Genomic DNA, 20,398 nt, shown 5'->3' on the forward strand with positions numbered 1-20,398 from the left:
GAGGCACACCTCCGCGTACTGCATGGCACGCTCCCAGGGTTCTGCTGGAAGGTTTTAGGAAGGAGGAGACAAACTCTGGTGTCTCATCTCTCTTCACAGAAGGGATTAGAAGAGCCAAGCCTCTACATCTATAAGCAGCAGAGTCTACTGCTCTCCAAAATTTCAACGGTAAAGATCATACCACAGAGTCACAGGGCATATCAGGAGGATCTTGCTCTGCTACAGAACTTTTCTTGCGTGTCCGGCACAGTAGAAGAGTTTTCTCTCTCACAGGTTTGAATCTATACAGTCGTATTACAGCACAAGAGTTTGCCTCTACATTCCTCAGATCACTAAATCTCAAAATACTAAGTATATTACAGGTGAGAAAATTAAACCCCCAGAAGAGAAGTTGGTCAGTTCAAGCCATAGAGTGAGTCATTAGCAAATGAATACTGAGCACGGGACTCCTGACTTGCAGTACCTTTCTAAATCCAGCATCACAATTGTCCTCAAATTGGTACAACTGGGCCATTATACATAATAATTCACGTGCTCAAAACTATATGCAGCAACTAGCTTATTCTCAGTGAAGATTTCACTTCCATGGGACACAAGTGGAGCAGCAGCAGCTAAGGGACCACCACTACATATTTCTGTGGCGGTTGCAGCATGCAATAATTTCTGCACCGATGCAGGGCTGAGCTACACGAGGATGATTGCCAAAGTTGGGACATAAATTGGTGGCAAAGAGGAACAAGTGAAAACTCCATCAGACTGTAACCCAGTAACCTGACAGAGCAAAAGGTTAATGAGTGCTACCATGCAAAAGGCAGAAAGCTTCACACCTAAGGTGGAGGCTGCCAAAGTTTCATTTTGATTGCCAAAGCTGTTAAAGGGTAGCTACACTCTGATGGGCAACAGATGGCTTACACAAGGAAATGCAGAGAAATGTAAGAGGCCAGCAAAAAAGTCTGTTGAAAGTCCTACCCTCAAAGGTCACACTGTGGCACACAGATCAGAGAAAAGATCTGAAGGGTTAGAGTAGGCAGAACATTAAATCTTTCAGCACAACACTTGGAAGTGGCAACAAAAAGCAAACAATTCTGCAAAGTATAAATAAGGGGTACCAAAGCAAGTCAAAGGACATTATTCTTCCACTGCATAAAAGGTCTGATGAGACCACATGTAGAGTACCATACTCTGTTCTAGCTGCCTTATTTTTAAAGCGGCTATTATGAAGTTGAATGGGGTAAAGCAAAGGGCAACCCACACGATTCCTATGTTTGCAGAGTCTGAAGCAGCAAGGACACAAACTTTTGTTTTAGATGCACAACAAAAAGGCAGGATCTCAGCACCCAGAGTTCTCGTTGACCAGGAGGAGGTTGTAGGACTGCTGGAAAACAGGCCCACAACAAACTCCCATACTATGTGGCAATATGGCCCTGACATCTTCTGGACATTAAAGTTCTCATGATTCTTTTTATGAGTGCCTGTGTTCAATTTTATTCTGCCTTGTTAAGTATTTGCTGCAAACAAATTGAAACCAGAACTTTATAAACAGCAACACATAATAATTGTCATTCTAAACTAAACTAGAGGTTTTTCCTTCTGACAATGGCCAGATGCTATAGAGGAAGGTGAAGAAATAACACCCATAACCTACAGAATAACCACTCTAAAGGGAAAGACTCCTCTCAACCGCAGGAGGTGTTTGTTTTATACCTAAATTACAAAATGTTACACATCTTGTGTTTAAAAATCTCATATAGTATTCATGCATTTGTTCTCATTATTTATATAAACGTCTAATCCTTTCTGAATCCTTCTAGACTCAGTTGGACTCAATTACTTCTTCCAGCAGCGAATCCTTCAGGTTCATCACATGCAATGTAAAACTACACATTTCTTTTTCCCCCTCCTTGCTTTCAAAATGACCAAACACTCCCTGGAGCATCCCTTTTCCACTCGCTGTTTTAAATGCCGTTGCTATATCCTCCTGTTCATTGCCAGTATCGAGCTTCAATCCTGTGAAGATTTAACAAATGCGCTTATTGTTAAACCTGCACGTCAACCCTAGTTGCACTAAGACATGAATTTAACAGTCCTCACCTTTTCAGTGTCTCCAAATGCTGACAATCCTTTCCCATCTGTGGGATCTGTGGATCTCTTTTCTAGTTCCCTTACCTTTGACTTGAGGGAACAAGCATCAGGAATGAGCGAGGTGCTACTGTGATCTTAGTAGTATTTTCTAATCTTAATTTCATTCCCCGCTTCAGCTTAATATTTGAGCTTGCTTTTGCAACTGCTATTGCACGGTGGGCAAATGCTTCTGCAGAACTGTGGACTCTCAGAAGTCCAGGTCTTCTCCGCAAGTGGTTTTAATTAATTCACTTCTGGTCCTAAATTGTTTCAATGTGCTGCTGTGTATTGTTAAGCAGCTGCTCCTTGCAGCATATATGCCACATGTGGAGAAGATATCCATATGATAACACTATGAAGCCACTAAATAAATATTACCATGCAACTTTGACAGCTAATTCCTCTCCCTCAGAACTTTTTCTAATGCTTCAACCTCTTCAGCAACCTGAAAAAAACCAGCCTTTTTAAAGTCACATTGTCCCAGAAACACTTTTTTCATCCTCTCTTTCCCATCTTCCAAAATAAAGGGGAACTCTACCAAATCCCAGACAACAGCACTGCTCCTGAGTTTTAAGCCCCACCCAAATCATACTTTTGTACTATGTTACATTACAACATATTTCACATTGTCTGGTGAAAATTTGTGACCATGCTTTGAAAGTTATTTGGATGAAAGATCCCGTAAGAATGCAAGATCATTATCGTTTCACTTGGATATGTTTTTACTTTCCTTCTAGTCCCTAAATTATTGGTGGCAAGGTGCTGAACTGAACTACAGAGCAGCTGAGTTTATTTTGGTCCAAGGTAGAGCGATTTCCATAAACAGTAAATGGATTTCTATGTCCAAAACATAGAATTCCTCACTATAGCTTTAAAACTTCATAAAAACCCAAAACAAAACACATTCTCATACATCTCAATAAAATTCTTATTCCAGAAGGTGCAAAAACGTAACACAGACTTTACAGTTCAGCCCTAAACCTAAACACCGGTGTACCACCCATGAAGAACTATGAGTTACTTCTCAAGAGCTTGTATGGCCACTGAAGATGAAGAGAGAGCATTTTGGGGGTGAATCAAGGGCAAAAGAAGTTCTGGGAGACTGCATGGGCAAACCGTGACAACTCCCGGGAGACAAGTACTGGTCAGCTGCTCAGCCCTTTAGGAACGAGGTCCAGATGTATCCGTGTTAACTATGAGGAGATACAGAAAAGTATGCAAATAAAACGTATCAAAATACCATCCCAGGGGTTCAAAGAATGGTCTGTCAACCCGGTCCACATCCACGGGACAAAAGCAGCTTTGATGCTGTCTGAGCAATCTGCTAAGAATATACCATTTCAAATGCAAGAGGGACACTCTGTTTTCCTGGTGTTTAAAAAAGAAAGTCTTATGCATACAGATAATATTTTTCAATCTCTGATACTATCTTAACTTAGCAACACTAAGCCATCATACGCATTTTTGCCTCCGGTTTACAAGATACTACACACTGGCTACAGAAAGACACTGAGTTAGCATTCATTTACCCCTTTCACACAAGGTATCCCCTTTTTCTTCCAGGGGCTAGACCATGATCTGCTCACTCGTTGCTCATTCCTTCACACAGCTGCACTCCCTTACAGTGCTGGCTATAGGAAGCTATATATTTAGAAAATAGATTTCTACAGCAGTAGTAAAAGATGCAAGTTCAAAGCATGCATTTACACACTGTCACCAAACATATTTTTAATTAGCTTTACCAAGGCTAAATTTAAATCCAAGCGTGACTAACACGCTCGCAATGCTTCAGCCTGTTTCTTAAATGAAAACATCAAAACCAAAACTGGAAAACTAATGGTTGCTCCAGGGCTATTCTCTTTACAGCATCTCAGTCCAGTTCGTACGCTGCTTCTCCCAGGCTTTCCGATGACACATAGCCACATTCCTTGCCAACACTTCTTTAACCCAAGAAGTGACCTAGATCTTCTAGCATTCAGAAAGAAAATGCCAGTTTCTTTGCAGATCAAGCTGATTTTTTTTTTGTTTTGTAATTCCTTTCACTTATTTCTTCCTCAACAAGATGACATTCAGCAATGTTAGCAGCAACAGTTAAGATGCTACAATTCAGGGAGAACCTCCACCATCCAAGAAGCATAGTTTAAGAACGGGCATCCTGGCTATCGGAGGGATTCCCAGTGGAGATCAATTATAGCACAGGATGGCTTTATACGCCTACCTGTCACAGGTAAACTGAGAGTATGCCAAAACTAAGTTTTCCTACACAGGCAGGCTGGCTATGAGATTTCTGAAGTGCAGTCACACACAACCAGTGCAAAAACAGACCGGTGCAGTCCCCAGCAACTTTTGCTCAAGAGGCCTCCCTTACCTCTTGCTATTCCACTTAATATAACGATCATTTGTGAGAGATGCCTCTGCAGAGCCCTATAGGAAGGGAGGCTGCCCGTGTCTCCCTACTTCCGTGCGGCCTCACAGGAGTATCCTACAGCCTCAACTCAGTGTTAATAACACCGCAAGATTAAAGCACTATCACCCTGTCACCCTTTGACAGCTTGGAATGGGAGGTTTAAAACTGAACTGAGAGCACGATACTCTGCTGCAAAACCAGTTACCCTTCTAATTATGTATTTTGTATTTGGAACTGGGAAAGTAAAAGACAGTAATCTTTCAGGCTTCCATTTTAAAACTCATAATAAGCTCAGGTTTCATTTCTGAGTGTCTGTTCCACACACACCATCTATTACCCAGCTGATGACCGCATCACAGAGTGCCACTTGGAATATCCCTAGAGCAGAGATCTGGGCCTGAACCAGGAAGCAAGGAGAAAAATATTCCTTAAGAAGTCATTAATAAGGGCTACGATGCTATGGTACTAGCATGCCCACAACTGCAGGAAAGGAGAGGAGGAAAGAGCCTACTCAAAACCAAAAGGCAAGCTGAATGAGATGCCAAGGCTTTCTTTTTGATAACTATGCACCTGTCGACAGGTCAAATCATTTGGTTCCCTCTGAAATCTCTTATCTATCTTCTTTGTGGGTCTCCAGCAGCTGACAGGCATCTTCCACCATGCAAAAATCAATGTGAGCACACCCCATCTTTCTTCCTTGTCCATCTCCAAGACAGTTCCTTGGAGAAGACAGCATTCAGAACAGACAATAGTGCAACCCAGTTTCTGTAGGGAGCCTGTCAGCTCTTTGGGAACCACTTTTCTGCTTCTGCCAAACATACAGTCAGAACTACACCCTTGCCCTGGTCTAGGCAGTCGGGACAGACTGCAGGAACCTGATTCCAAAGAGTCTGACTTAGCCAAACGGGATCAACATATGCTACAAATCGAGACAAAACAGCAAGCTGCAGCAAGGACCAAGATCAGCCAAGTCCTTGCCTGCTGGCTGCACAGGAAACTACACTTGACCAGAACATCTGGGACCTAAGAGTAAGATAAAAAAGAAATCACAGAGCTGGCTCAGAAGGGCACGTGGGAGGGCAGGAGCAGGCTCAGAGAAAATTTGAGGTTTTGCATGTTCCAAAAACGTTGATGGTTCCAGGCACCATTTACATCTCAACTCATATTTAGGAGGTCAGTGTTGGAAAGAAAAAAATCCAAACTGAAACTTCTTTTATGACATACTGTTTGAGTCAGAGAGAAGGTTATGCCCTAGGTCCTAACTGGGATACAGATTAGTTAGAAGTTTTTGTAATGTATTTCTGACTGAACTCTCCAACACAAGCTTCCTGCCTGTATGTGACTGTAGAGGTGCTTAGAAGCCAAACTTGTGGCCATATGCAGTGTGCAGCGCAAGACAACTGTTCAAAATTGATTTTTGAAACACCATAAAATTGTCAGAAAAGCTTGTTATCAAATAATATCAGTATTAAGAAAACACAAAAATATTTAATGATAGATTTGGTACTTTTCAGCTCTTCCCCTTTCAGAATTTTGAAGGTATTTAAAACACCTTTCTACAGCAGTTCATTTATAGTTTTGGAAGAACACGTTCTGCTGTATACCCAATGCTATAGCATTAAAGACATCTTGACACAAGTTACATTTTGAATCAATCTCTGACTGAACAAACCCCAGAGCCAAAAGTTCAGCTGTGACCAAAAAAAGAAAGCAGAAAAAGAAAAGAACACATATCTAAAATCTGCTCTAGACACGTTACTGACGTTCTGGACATTGCTGACCATGAAGGAGCATAGTATTTCTCTGTTCTCTGGATATTTAAAACTCAAAGGAAGAGTAGTCTGTGTCATCTATCAGTAGAGCAAGAAACTTGATGCTTGAGTTCTGGCTCTGAAAGCTTAGCAATCATTTAACATGTGGAGATAAGAGTCTCTATAGGTTTGGGGAACTCCCGTTCCTGGCTGCATTTCCTGTGACCTGCCCCAATAAAAACTCCAGAGGCAGAGTTCCTCACTCCTTCCTGGATAAAGGACTCCGATAGGAAAAACATTTTCAAGCCTTAGGGAGCCCCTCCTGTCTCAAAGACTCATTCCTCAGTGCTTCCCTCAGATTACTCGAGGGCTGGACACTGGTGGCCCACCCCTCCCTAACCCCTGGAAGGGTGAGATAAAGCACTCCAGCTGGTTAACAGGGAGGTCTACAAGTGTCACTTCACAGCACCTTAAAAACTCTTGTTTGCTTTTCATTTTGGTAATCTTCTTGTCCATCTGCCGTGCCACACCCATGCCTTTCACCACTCATTCTCCTGGGCACTGCATCCACTCTATTCTTCTTACACCACTGTTCCCACCCTCCTCCAATTCCACACCAACATTTTCTAACACTTCTCTGCTACTTTTCTGCATCCACTTGTCCATATTCCTCTTCCCAGTGCGTATTCAGACGTCCGCACAAACAAGGCACTCTTCATCCATCTCCTCCCATCCCCACTGTACTCCTTACTCCCACCTGCCCTTCTCTCACTGTCTCAAGAGCAACTTCAAATCTAAAATTTGTCCATGACTTCCTCTTCACATACTGGTCTCTCCAGCAGCAGGAGACACCAGCACCACCGTCTACTTTGAATTAACCGAGGCTTTACAGCCACACTTTTTCTTCATCAGCCTGGATAAGACCATGGGGGACTTCTACTACAAAGTAGCTGCTCCCAAACATTCCCCTCTGCAGTCTGTCTTCTCCAGACTCTCATCTTCATCTCTTACATACAACCAGCTCTGCAGAATCAACTTCCTTCTCTCTGGTTACACATCTGGATCTCTCTTTTTCTCTTGTCACAAACTCCCACATTTATCCCCTCAAAAAATGCAACTTCCTTATCAATGACCTATCCCAATCCTCCCCCTTGCTGCACACTGTCTTGCTCTTCTATTTCCTCTTGGCTTAGAAACATACAATTGGAGGATGCTGTGTTCTGCTATCAAAGGAAATTACCTTATAATCCTCTTCACCAACTGATCCAGCGCCAATGGTGACGCTGTTGGGTTCTTTGCTTCCTTCACTCTTGCTGGAGTGCCACTCCACTATCTCATTGCCCCAACAACTTGAAACTTTCTTCTAATTTCTAACAATTTATACGCCAGTCTACAGCTGGTGTGAATGGTTCTTTGCCCTCCCTCGTACTTACTTCATGGGGTTTTTTAATAGGTATTATTCATGTACTCCCTAAATCTTCATTTTGTTAACTAAGCTATAGTCTTCCAATTATAATCAGACATATACATCATTTTCTTGATGATCCCAAAAGTCCTCTCCTGTCTCCCTTCCATTTTAAATCAACTTTCTTAAAAATGGCCAGAGTTACAGACTGTGAGCCAGGATGCTCTACAAGGGGGTTTGCACTTCCCATCTCTGCTGCCAAGAATCTAAAACAACTGAGCATCACATTTCTGTTTTGCGTCACGCTCGTGGCTCATGTATCCTGTGATTGACTAATACACCTAAAGTTGGAAGGGATGAGGACAAAAAAATATCATCCTATAGCAGAAATTAGTTTAATTCATTCACAAAGACACTTTTTTCATTCTGTGCTACTTAATTTCAACCCACTTCCGTTACAATAATCCTGAACATCAGCCTCTAGGATACGTTTTCTTCCTCTGCCAGACCACTGGATTTTGTCAGCATGCTTCTGCTTTTATGTCACTGACTCTAATGAACACATGACAGCAGTTCAGTCACAGGACTGACCCAGGCAGAGCTCCTGTAGGCACCTCTCTCCAGACCAACAGTCCCTCTTTCATCTTGAGCTGCAGCAGCAGCTCTCCTTCACCTACCTTGTAATTCCTCAGTCTCTCCAGAGATTAATTTTTTCAAGTGATTTCAAGAGTAGACTTTCAAACAAACAGATAAAACAGCCTTTTAAAATCCAGAGGATCAGTTATCTCTGTGAGACAAGTATCTCCTACCTACCTCCTCACACCTCCTCCAACCCAAATACAGGCGCCACCGCTGTCCTCCAGCCATACAATGTCACTTCTGACTTGACAGATGAATTCAAACTCCCTGCTGCTCAACTATCATTTCATATACCAGTTCCTTTGTAGCTCTGGGCTGGACACTACCAGCTGCCCAGCATGGGCACACATCAAGCTCTTAGGCAAAGACAAAACATAAAGACAAGTAAAAGCCCCATATGCCATCACTACCATCGACCTCCAGGTTCACCTTTGTCATCTTTATAGAAAATAGACAAAAATTTATTTAGATTCTTGGGTTATATGTAGATTAACTTTAATTCCCATCTCAATCGCTCTGTGAAGCAGACCTATTTTTTTTTGTTGTTCTCACATGGCTGACAAACTTTTAGCCATTTGTTCTCATTTGCTTTGTAAGGCTTGACTTTTGGCAACTCTTATTTTAACTCTCAGATGCAGCTTTCTCTGCTGACAAGAGCTTTTCTCTATTTGTCAAAACCTAATTAAAAAAAATCAAAAAATATATTTTAGGTGGTTATTCCTGCACCCTTCTCTGAAAGGGTTTTTTTTCCCCTTATTCAAACTAGAAGTCAAGGTAGCGTCTCTTTGACTAGAAGTCAAAGCTAAGCATCTCACAGACCTCCTCTACTTACCTTTCTGCAGAATGTAATCATTTCCTGAAAACCAATTTAAGGCAAACTCCACTGACACAGCATCACCTCCTATTGGATCACTCGTATTTGATGAGGGAATCAGCTGGCAATAACATCTACTGCCTTGGTTCAATTCTTGCCAGTTGCCAAGAACATTCATCCAACCAGGCAGCCTTAAACCATCCCCTCACTTGCCTCTTTGCTGTTTATATGGTCATTCATTTTCTTCCTGCCCTATTGTCTTAAGCCATTCATTCTTTTCTCATTCCATCACTGTAAGGCCCATTCTGCCAGCCCCTAGCTGTGGTGCAGCTTCAGTGTATGCTTCTGCTGGCATCTGGCACAAACACAACCACCAGGCCAATTACCTTCACTAGAAAGGCCTTTTTTCCTTCTCCTCTTTCTTCAATTTTGTCCGCTCCATAGTCAAGCAATTTCAGTATTTAAATTTAATCTCATTCCACATCTGCAATCCCAGCTCCTCAAATTCTCCAGCCCTTGTTCCTCTTTGCAAAGGACCCCTTGAGCAATTCTCATTTCCATCATGCCACAAGTGCAGGAGTTTCTTTCCTGTGGTGATCCTCTGATCCTGTCACTTGTCTGGTGGATCCCATCCCACTTCATACTGCTTTGTCTTGTACCTTTTGCCTCCCATATCCCATCACTCTCCTAGTCAAAATCTCTTTCAGTCTCTCACCTCTTAAACATTCCCCCCATCTCTCCACTTACTTCTCTACCTGCTGCTTTTTCTTTTCAACTACCTGTTTGCTTTTCAGTTTACTGTTTACAATAAATCACTGACTGGAGTTCACCTCTCCCAATGTCATTCATACTCCATCAGCACACTGCTCCTGGTAACAGAAATTCAGGTGTTTAGCAGCTGATGTATTTTTACAGCCGCTGCTTTACTGTTCTTATCTGCTTCTGGCTATGGTACGATTCAGCTTGTCTCTGTTTCATTTCATGGGTGTCAGTTCAAAAAATCCCACAGAACTCTACACTTTTCACCTGCCTTTTCTGCTTTGTTGTCTTTTCTTCATGGACAATAGCACCATCCTGTTTGACACACAGGGTGCCAGCCTCCCTACGGGCTGTCTTTACATCCTCAGAGGTAAGCTGAATCTCATTTTTCAGGTTCTTTCTGCGTCACAGTTTTAAAATACAACCTTCTCTTTCTAGCCACGTCATTAAATTCCTTGCTGCACTCTCAAACCTTCTGTCCCTTTTTCTCTTGCATGATGCAATGCCATTCAAAATGACGCTGAATGTCCACTCAGAAGCCTGCTCTAGAAAGCATTGTCCTCATCCTCTCTTTTGAGGGTATCGTCCATCTATACAAATCTCTACTTCTCCATCCTTCTCTCTCACAATAAAGTTAGGCCAGGTATCTTGGTTTCCATGGTCTTCATGGCTTGGTCCCAGTCTCCACATCATCTCTCTCAAGATCCTGCAGACCTCTCAAGGTCTGTCCTGGAGACACCAAAACCCACTTTGTTTTCAAAAAACGCCTTCATGCTTTCTCTTGTCGAGCCTATCGTGTTTGGGAAGTATTCTCTCTCAACATCTCCAGAAGTTACACTTGACTTCTGAAGTTTTGTTAAGACTCTCCATTGCCTTGATGTCTACAAATAACTTGAGAAAAATCAGGCTGTTGCAAAATTGATATCACTGCCTCGGATACCAATCATCAGCTGAGACAACATATGTGGACAGACAAGCCTCACTGGATATTTAGTCTGTAAGTTCTTTTTAGTCAGGATAGTGCTTTTGTGCAGCATCTATCACAATACTGAGCTACTACTACTAGGGCTTTTAATATTTCATAATCCTGTAATACCTAAAGTCTTACACTTCATTAAATATTTAGTGACTAAGTATTTAGGGACAAAACCAGTAGCTATTATTTAAATTTAAATAATTATTAATTTAAAGCTAGGAAATTTGGTGTTTACACAAAAGCTTCATGCTTTTGAAAGTTATGGAACTGCCAATGACCGTGTAAGTTATAGCCTGTTTGTCTTTTTCATTTATTATTTGTAGAAGTTTGAAACACAAGACAGACATTTCTGTATTTAAATAGACATGTGCTTATGGTACTTGAGATGTAATCTTATGATTGGCTTTCAAACAGACCATTCTCTCATAACAGGGCCAACCATTCAAGAACCCTGGATGGGTTCTTAGGATAAAGAATTTTGAGAAAAGTTTATTGGACTTCTTGAAACATAAAAGATCAAGGTTCATTCACTTACTGGTACCTGTACAAGAATGTAGTTAAGCAAGATTTCAAGCTTCTCAGTAACTAAAGGAATTGGTAATAAATCCCAACACACTCAGAATAAATAAGACCTTTTATATTCCTTTCAACACAAGTTCTACGAAATTTTCAGTTAGATCTGCATTTCTCTCAGACACATCAAATCATTTACCACTTCAGCTGAAAAGCCTCCAAATCACTCTACAAATGCACCAAGAACTAACCACACTGGATCAAACCCCTACACTAATACCACACAGTACTTAATATCCACATGCAACATCAAGGTTTTAAAAGACTTGGGCTTTCCAAGTCACAAGGAACTTGACCTGCACCAATAAACCAGGAGAAGCTCAGTGCCTCAGAGAAGGTCAAACTGCTCAGTAGATCTTTACAGGACACAAACTGACATTGAAAAAGTAAGTCACTTCTTAAAAAGTAAATCCTCACTTGCATATAATCAGTAACAGTTACTATATTTGTTACAATGAAGGCTCAATACTTCCTGATGTACAAATAGGTTGTTCCTGTACTCTTCAATTGACCTTGAGTCTTCAACCTAAGCCTGACTTAGACCATCATCAGAAAAATTAAGACCAACATTGATAAACCCAACAGCTTATTAATTTAGTGCTACGAATCTCAAAGCATAGAAAAAAAATATTATAAAACCCTATAAACTCCAGATTAAAAAAAATAATAAATAAATCACCTGATGACAATTATAAGAGAGACAATTATGCTTTTCAAGGCAAAACTGCTGGGGGCAGGGTTGGCTATTCATAAATAATGTTCTGGGTTAGAGGCTATTTATTGACTTCAGAACCACAGTAAAGCCATTAATAAAACAAGATCACAAAAAGAGCTTAAAATACTTTATGTTCTGAAGAGCTTAAGGGAAACAAGCAGCCCATATGTTTAAAAATATTTTTAAATAATACACATGAGATTTTTTGCTCATGAAAGACACCAGCCTGGAAGCTGAAGTCACCAATTTATGCCCTGAACAGGTGCAGACTTCTGACATTCTGCCGCCTCCTTCCCCACAAACAGGGCTTGATTCTGGCCTGAAAAAACTAACACTAGCCACAGAAAGTCAAAAGTCACTTCCGTGACCTTGCAGTCCCTCACCCTCCTATTAAGATCGGCACCATCAGCTGCAGCAATGATCTTCAGGAACACACAGGCACTCTTCCTTTGAGAATATGACCAAGACCTGGCAAACTCCTACATACATGGAACAACACAGCCAAAACAGGATAAAATTCTACTTTACTAAAGTATGCTTATGAGGCACAGACATGTTCAAAACGATCTCCACCTCTTACACAAAACCACCAGGTGGGAAATTTACAGGAGCTCAGAAATACTTGCTAATATTTTTCCTGGTTAAAAAAACCAGGAGGCAGAGATGGGAAATCTGCCACTCAAAGGAAGCAGATTCAAAATTATCTGTTCTGATTAGAACTCTATGTTCTTCTTGGAAACACGGGAAGGGGAGATTCTAAGCACTATCTGTATGCAGGACAGAATTTGCTTATCTTTCTTGACTGTGGTTTCAGCACTGCTGTATTGCTTTGTCATGGAACTTCACAAGAAAACTATTTGGTATAGATCTCTGGGCGGTTTTAAAAGTCTTTAAAATACCAATCTGGATGCTACATCAAACCAAGTTCTTATATCGTTGCCTTTGATCTCAAAGAAAATACATAAACCTAACAAAATAATGTGAAAGTTATAGCCACCTCCTGAAGATCTGGCTCAAACTGCCACAGCTGCACTGATTCCAACAAAGTGAGGACATTTTATATCAGCTGGGGACTTGGCCTGACAAAGGTGAAGGCACTCAGCAGCATGCCAGGTGGAGTGCATGTGCGTTTAAGCTCATTTTACTTACCACTAAAGCCCTCATGCTTTGAAATACACCTTTGAAAAACAGTAGAGCTGTAATTCTTGCAGAATTGCAGACAACTAATTTCTCATCTGGCTGAGAAAGCAATACAAAAACAAGACCCAAACCTATATTCACTTAAGTTTTGAGGAAGTTTCTGCTAACTTTTGAGAGACCTTCATTAGTCAAAACACCAGGACTATTTGTTTGAAAGACCTGAGATAGGTTCCTAACAGCAGAAACAAGCCATAGCCCAGTCTGAACGAACTGTTAAACGTTCAGCTTCTCAGGCCATAAGCTAAGATCCTTATTTCTGCACTAAGTACAATCCGATCCATGGCCACAACTGGTCAAATCTTTTCACGTGCCAAGAAAAGAGGAAGAACACAAGGAGAGAGTTATTTCAGATGACCCAGACAGACGACTTCAGTGTTTTGGTTTTTTTTGAATAGCAAGAGCAGTCAGTGCTCAAAGTTAATATCATAACAATTCACGTGGAATTCAGCTCCCTGGAGCAGGCTCCAAAGTCCATGAGCAGCCTTCCAAAACGCCACCGCGCCAGCTTTACTTACCCCCAGCCATCTTGCTCCTTTGTTGGCAGCCTGCTGAATCTGCACTTTTTTCAGGGTGACATGGTAAACAGCTCCCTCTTCCACCTCTTCACCCCAGTCTTGACTTGTGCTCTGCCAGGAAAAGGGGAGAGAAAAAAAAGTAAGAGAGAAAGGAACTTTTTCCCCTCTTCTACTAACCACAATCTATACCAGGTGCTCTACTGCTTCATGCAGAGCTGAGGGCAGAAGATGGGTTGCACAAAGTAAATACGACAATCAAAGCAATACAGGATACTTTTAGATTGAGGGGACACTGGAGATATTCTTGGCAAGCTGTCCTTTCCTGTGGTATCAAGATACCCTGACTTTCCATTTAACTATTTTTCCTAGACTAGCACATATTTTAAATAGTTGCATAAAGTCTTTTCTAAGGAAATAGTTTGGTTTTGATTAGCAGTCTTCTCTTCCCTCTCCCTCCCCCCTTTTCTAAAGCAATTAATCTCTTTGGCCTTTCATTTATGGAAGGAATTGCACTTTTTAAAACTGTTGAATTACTTAGGCAGACAGCCTTTAAACTTTGAAGCTAACAAGCATTTAAAATACAGCAACCCTTTATTTCTTTTGACAGGAGGGATCTAAAGCGCTTGTGGTTTGCTTTTCCAAAACCTATTATTTCAAGCTACAAAAAAACTTTACAGAGTCGCGGCTTTAAAACTCACAAATAATGGAAAGCGGATGAAAAAAAAAAAAAAAAAAAGAAGTGCAACGTCTTCCAAACTTTAACCGAACATGTGCTGCAATGACTCCTCATTTCCTAGATTATTAACCGTACAAAAGAGCACAAGCCGCTGCACCGCGGACAGAAAACATACATCTGAGTTTCTCCAAAGGGCTAACTTTCCTCTCTGGAGCACTCTCTTCATCCTCCCCGGGTCAGGCACACGTACAGTTACTCCTGAAGATAAGCATCACTCGGAAGCGAGGAAGAGCAGAGCGGCTCCGGGAAGCAGCGGGCGGCGCGGCTGGCCACCCCGGCTCCCCGCCGACATCGGCACCCCGCGGGCAGGGGAAGGAGGGGGGGGGGGGGACGGGACACCCGGTTACCATTTTAGCTTTCCACAGCAATTTCATTCTCGATGCCTTCCCGGGCGCCTCGACGGGGCACACCGCCGCTGCCGCCGCTGCTGCTCCGCCCTGTCAGCGGCCGCCGCCGCCGCGGGCCGGGCCGTGCCGAGCCGTGCGGCCCCTCGGCTCCGCGGCGCGGGAGGCGGGAGGGCGGGCGGCCGCTCCAGGCCCCGCCTCGGCCCGGCCCCGCCGAGGGGCTTCCTGTTTATCGCGGGCAGCCCCAGCCGAAAAGTTACGGAGGGTTCAGTCGCCAGTGCCCAGAGCCGCGCCGGGACCGGCAGCGGAGCGGCAGCTCCCCGGGGGACGCTGCTTGAAGCGGGGCGTTCACCCACCCCCGCCCCGCTGTCCCTGTAAGAGGGACAAGGTGCGGAGCGTCCTGCTCGGTTTCCAGCGGGGACGAGGCACGAAGGAAACGCGTCCTCCCAGCCGTCGCCCGGGTGTAGCCGCGCACCGGCGCCCTGGCACGGCAGAGAGGAGCGGCGGTGCCCGGGCAGGTGCGGAGAGCCGCGGGACGGGGCGCCTTGGGGGCTCCCTGCCCGCTCCTGGAGGGTTTTGAATAAAAAAACCCAAGTACATAAGCGGCAGGAATTTTAAGCCAGGCTTAATTTTAAAAACTTATTTCTACAAGTTTGAAAGTTAGGAAATTAAACGTCATAGTAAACCCCAACACCGCTGGGAGCGGCGCTACTCTTACGTTGTCGATGTCCTGCTCCGCAGAGGCGTGAGGAGCCTGCCTAGCACTCGCCCACCCCGCAATTCAGGTGGCTCAGGAGCAGAGAAAGGGCCTTCCTCTGCCTCCTCCTCCTGCCCTGGGACAGCCTGGCTGGGGAGTAGCCCCAGGCCCCAGCAAGCTCACCTTGTGATCATCAGCAGAAAACCTCCCCGACAGGGAGGTACAAAGAGCAGGGACAGGGGATGTGCAGATCTGTGGTACCAGGTAAGAAACCCGTGATAAACAGTAGAGCCATGAGGAGCAAGGAGCAGAGATGGGGGCTACATGTTCAGAGATGTGGAGGGGAACAGGGCTGAGTTCCTGATTTGGGGAGATAAGGTTAAGGGTGATGGGAAACAGGAGGGATGGAAAGCATTCCGACTCATCTGACCTGTACAGCTGGCATCAGGAAGCAAAGCCCGACGCTTTTCACCTGTCTCACCTCAAGAGAATGACTCTTCCTCTTCAAGAAGAAAAGTTTCTGATACTGATTCTGTAATCAATAAATTATAGTCTATCGTATTTCCCACCTACTTTATATAGGCTAAACCCACAATATCCTTATTTTTCTCCTGTGGGAGTCCCTTGCTCGCAGACAAGCCTGTACAAACCACGACCCTCTGCACTGTACAAGCACTAGCTGCAGACATCAGCACGCTAACACAAGGCTCTCAGACCACCTCCAGAACACTAACTTCAGTTGCCTCTTGAGCTGTCTTTAGTTACCTGGTTTTTTGGACTTATAAATGAAAGCAGAGAGGAGTTGAGCACACAAATTACTCTGTAAGTCAATGAAAATGGTAAGAATTGAACCAGAAAGTTCCAGTCTCCTGAACCTCAGTGCTAACAGCCAGTATATTAACGTACTTATCCACAAGTGTTACTACCAATTATCTCAGGAGCAGTGCTGGTTCAGAGAGACCATTATCACTTGCAGCTGTTAACATGAGGAAGTATATGAAAGCAAAGAACATTATTTTAAGCTACGAAACCAAGATTGAATTGTGTTGTCACGGGTCAACTGATCTGATTATTTGCCAGGCTGTGCATTTAGTTTATTTGTGTAATACTGAAGTGATCCAGAATATGCTGAGGCAGATACAGACTTTAATAATCTGACTAAAATGTTTTGTAGCATCAAAATCAAAGTCTAGATTTTCCAAAGTCCTTTGGCTTCTCCTGTAAAACCGCACAGAGCATTTTGAATGCTTTAGATTTTGCAAACCCATTTTCCACATCATAATTTTTAGGTGCAAAACCCAGAGTCTGCATTGAATTCGTGTAGCTAGCCCAGTAGGCGTGCAAGCAGCTTCAGAACAAATTGCTATTGAACAGGACAAACATATGTTACCGTATGAAAATGGATATCCAGCTACAAGGAATATAACACCAAATAATTATTCTGCATTTAAATAAAAGCTTCGTCGGTGCCACAATAAGCGCACTAGTGCCACTACCATTATTTTGGATGGCGGTCACCAAAACCCGGCAGTTATTTCTAACTACTCCTTTAATAGGAAGAAAATGGCAGAGTTAATACAGTGGGAAGGAGCACACATATTCGACCCAATGTAGCTTCTGTTGAATCACCCATTTCGGACGGGGTCCTTAGGGAACACCTTCTCATGGAGAGACAAGCTTGGGACATTTCTTTCAAGGTAGGGCATGGATGATGTTTCTGAATCCTCTTGGTCACTGACAAGTGACAGAGAGAAGCTCCATCAGGAAGGAATGCCAGATGAACTCATCCAGTTTAGCATGCAGCAAAAACCCACCCTTTTTATTAATCAGATTTGCCATCAGTCCTGCTTAGAGTTAGACTATTTTCCAGATTATTTTTAGTGAGATACGGTGCCCAGACTTTGTAACATTAAACACAGATTCACCTTTCTAAAAAACCCCCAAACCTAAATCACAGTGAAAGGTTAGAGGAGGGGCAATAATCAGGCACACGATTCTGTAGTATCCTCCTTTTGTAACAGCATTTTGAATTTACATGTTGTCTTTCATCCTAACAGACCGCGAGGGTTGCACGAACACAATACTGTATAAGCTGCACGCCTGGGCTGCTGAACAAGAACCTGCAACGCACACCATGGCATGCCGGGCAATAAGGGGAGGCAACATTTTGGCCAAGTTGATGAGGTCTAGATGGCAAATTGTTGCTATCTGGGTTTTTCCAGCATCATCTACCCTTTGCTGTCGTGGGTGCTAAATGTACTTGTGAAGGTAGATATACTTAAGAGGCAGCTGTTTCCCAGCCTAACGGATTTCTGAATGAGCCTCGAAGACGATACCTTTACAAAGTATTTGCATTTACAATGGGATAGTTGGTCCTGTGGTGTCCTGTCAGTTCATCCAGGAGGGAATATCAGAATTAGCCTGAAGGAAAAATTCATTGTCTGTGCTAAGAGATATTGCTCTTGGAAGATGAGGCAACCCCCCCCCCCCAATATTAAAATAGTCTGTCTTGAAATCTTAATCTAGTTATTTTGTTTACTCATCCCTTAAAATAGTTTACATGATTAAGCTTCTAGAAACTGTTTCCATTAATTAGTTTAGCTGCAAGAGGAAAACTGCAAGATGGCCAGGACAACAAACAAATGGCAAATTAATTTAATCTTTCTTTAGCCCCTACCGAGTATGCCAGTTCAGAAACGCACGTAAGCAGTAGCTTTACCTTAGCATGAGCTTGAAACACTCACATCAAAGGAACTAAATTCTTAAGATTCTTTGATGAACTGGAGCCTAGACCCTGAAATCAAAGTGAATCGCAGGTTCAAACCTCCATGGGACCGAGTCTTCTCCCCACCAGAATTACATCAAACATTGCATTGCAAAAAGCTCAGCAATCACATTTTCAACAGATTTTCAGTGAAAAACTGTTCATCCAAATCCTCTGCCAATTCTAATATTTGCAGTTTTCTAGTTCCTTGGAAGTCTGGATTCTACCGATAACCATCTCACTAGGAAAAGGATATTTGTAGGTTGGGGTGGTATCTTCATTAAAGCAGCTGACAGGGGATGGGATAGTGTTTTCCAACATAGGGTGCCTTTCTTATGCCACAGTATTTGCTTCTTTCCAGCTAAACAAAGAGGTCAGTTTAAATATACTACCTCTTTTGGCAGAGCTTGTCTGTATATCTATCATCAGATCTCATAGCTACAACAATGTTGTTACACGGAGTACAAGAAATTTCTCTGGGACTGGTAGAATCTTTCAAAGTGAATGAAACATACTGTACTGACTACAAATTTAACAGAAGGACACGTTTCAACTCTGACTCCTGTCATTAACTTTTACCAAAACATGCATGTCTGTGTATGTATACATACCATATATGTATTTATTTGGTCACTCAGTCTAGGCTCCTAAAAATCTGCCTTAAATCCAAACACTGATTATTTAATACCGTAAAGGAGGAAAAGCATATGAAACATTTAACTTCCCTTTAGCTGCATTCTAAGACCATTATGTAGTGTTCAACTGCTTATTTGAGACCAAGAGACAGGATCAGAATGCACAGGAAAATATGAAGACAAAGCAGGCTCTGATTATTCTAAAAGATGTTCTGTAAAGATTTCAAGGACCGAAGGAGGCATGAAAATGAGTAAGAACAGTCTGCAACTCAGTTTAGTGGAACTGCTATTTCGCTCTTTCGACAGACTTTAACCACAATACCGATCTATACCAATGAACCACACTCATGGTCAACGTTGTGTTAAATATTTGGTTCTTTCCAAATCATGTTCACATGCAATAACTACATTCCTGCCATAATCAAGCAGGAATAATAATAAATCTGAGCATGTATTCCCTCCCCCTCACAACAAGACAGACATACAAATTGATTTGTGAATGCAACCTTACACTTCTCAGAGTGAAATATTATATATAAGAAAATACTTTGAGGTCTGGAAAGTTCTCAAACTGCAGATCATTGACCACTTACAGCCCAACAAGAACTTGCCGACTGTCCACAGAGAAATAAGTTAGTCACAGAGTGATGATTTTTCCTTGTTTTCAGCTGTTGCTACAGCTGGCATGCAGATGCTTTCATGAGAAGACAAAGCAAAAGACCTATAAACCAGCTGGAAATAAAGAACAGCTAGTCTTACTGCCTCTGCTAGGGGCCTAACAGAAGGAGAGGAGGAAGCAGAAGTCAGAGATACCCAAACAAGGAAAATATTGGGGAGAGCAAAGGAAAAGGACAAAGTAATCAGGTGATGTAAGAATCATCCCAGACAGCTGCTTCATGAGAGAAAGGCATCAGGCAGCCTAACAGAAAAGAAGCCAGGTACCGGAGATCTGCATGCAAATTAGTTGCACTGGGAAGGGATGCGCAGTGGGAGATGGGAAAGAAAAACACACGACACTTTTTTTTTTTCCAAAAAAGGGAAAACACTCCTTGCATTACAAAAAAAATGTAAGCTAGGCCATGTTTTCAAGATGTTCCTTTCAATGGCAGTGCCAGTTCAAGCATTTTCCACTCCCTGGTGCTTGTTTGTGCTAGAACTGTTTGCATGTTGGATACGCTAGACATTTCCTAGTAACCATGCTTTTGCATTAGACATTGTTCCAATATTACCTTTTTTTTTAAAGAAGCAATGGCTACCACATCAAGGCCACTACCTATATGTGTGCAACTGTGACTTGGAAGAGAGGAATCCATGAGACAGTCTGGCTGTTCATCCTGTAGAAAATAC

General features: G+C 42.6%; 1 protein-coding gene across 1 annotated transcript in view; it reads right to left on the reverse strand.

Moving 5' to 3' along the window:
- RGL1 (ral guanine nucleotide dissociation stimulator like 1) overlaps positions 1–15,165 on the reverse strand; it is an 81,869-nt gene extending 66,704 nt beyond the window's left edge. Inside the window, exons 1-2 of the mRNA XM_054832965.1 lie at positions 14,959–15,165; positions 13,876–13,986 (exon numbers count right to left, since the gene is read on the reverse strand). Coding sequence (XP_054688940.1) covers positions 13,876–13,986; positions 14,959–14,985 — 138 coding nt within the window. The 5' untranslated portion in view covers positions 14,986–15,165. The remainder of the gene's footprint in view (positions 1–13,875; positions 13,987–14,958) is intronic.
- Positions 15,166–20,398: the final 5,233 nt, after the last annotated feature.

Source organism: Grus americana, chromosome 8, assembly GCF_028858705.1.
Source record: "Grus americana isolate bGruAme1 chromosome 8, bGruAme1.mat, whole genome shotgun sequence".
Lineage (NCBI taxonomy): Eukaryota > Metazoa > Chordata > Aves > Gruiformes > Gruidae > Grus > Grus americana.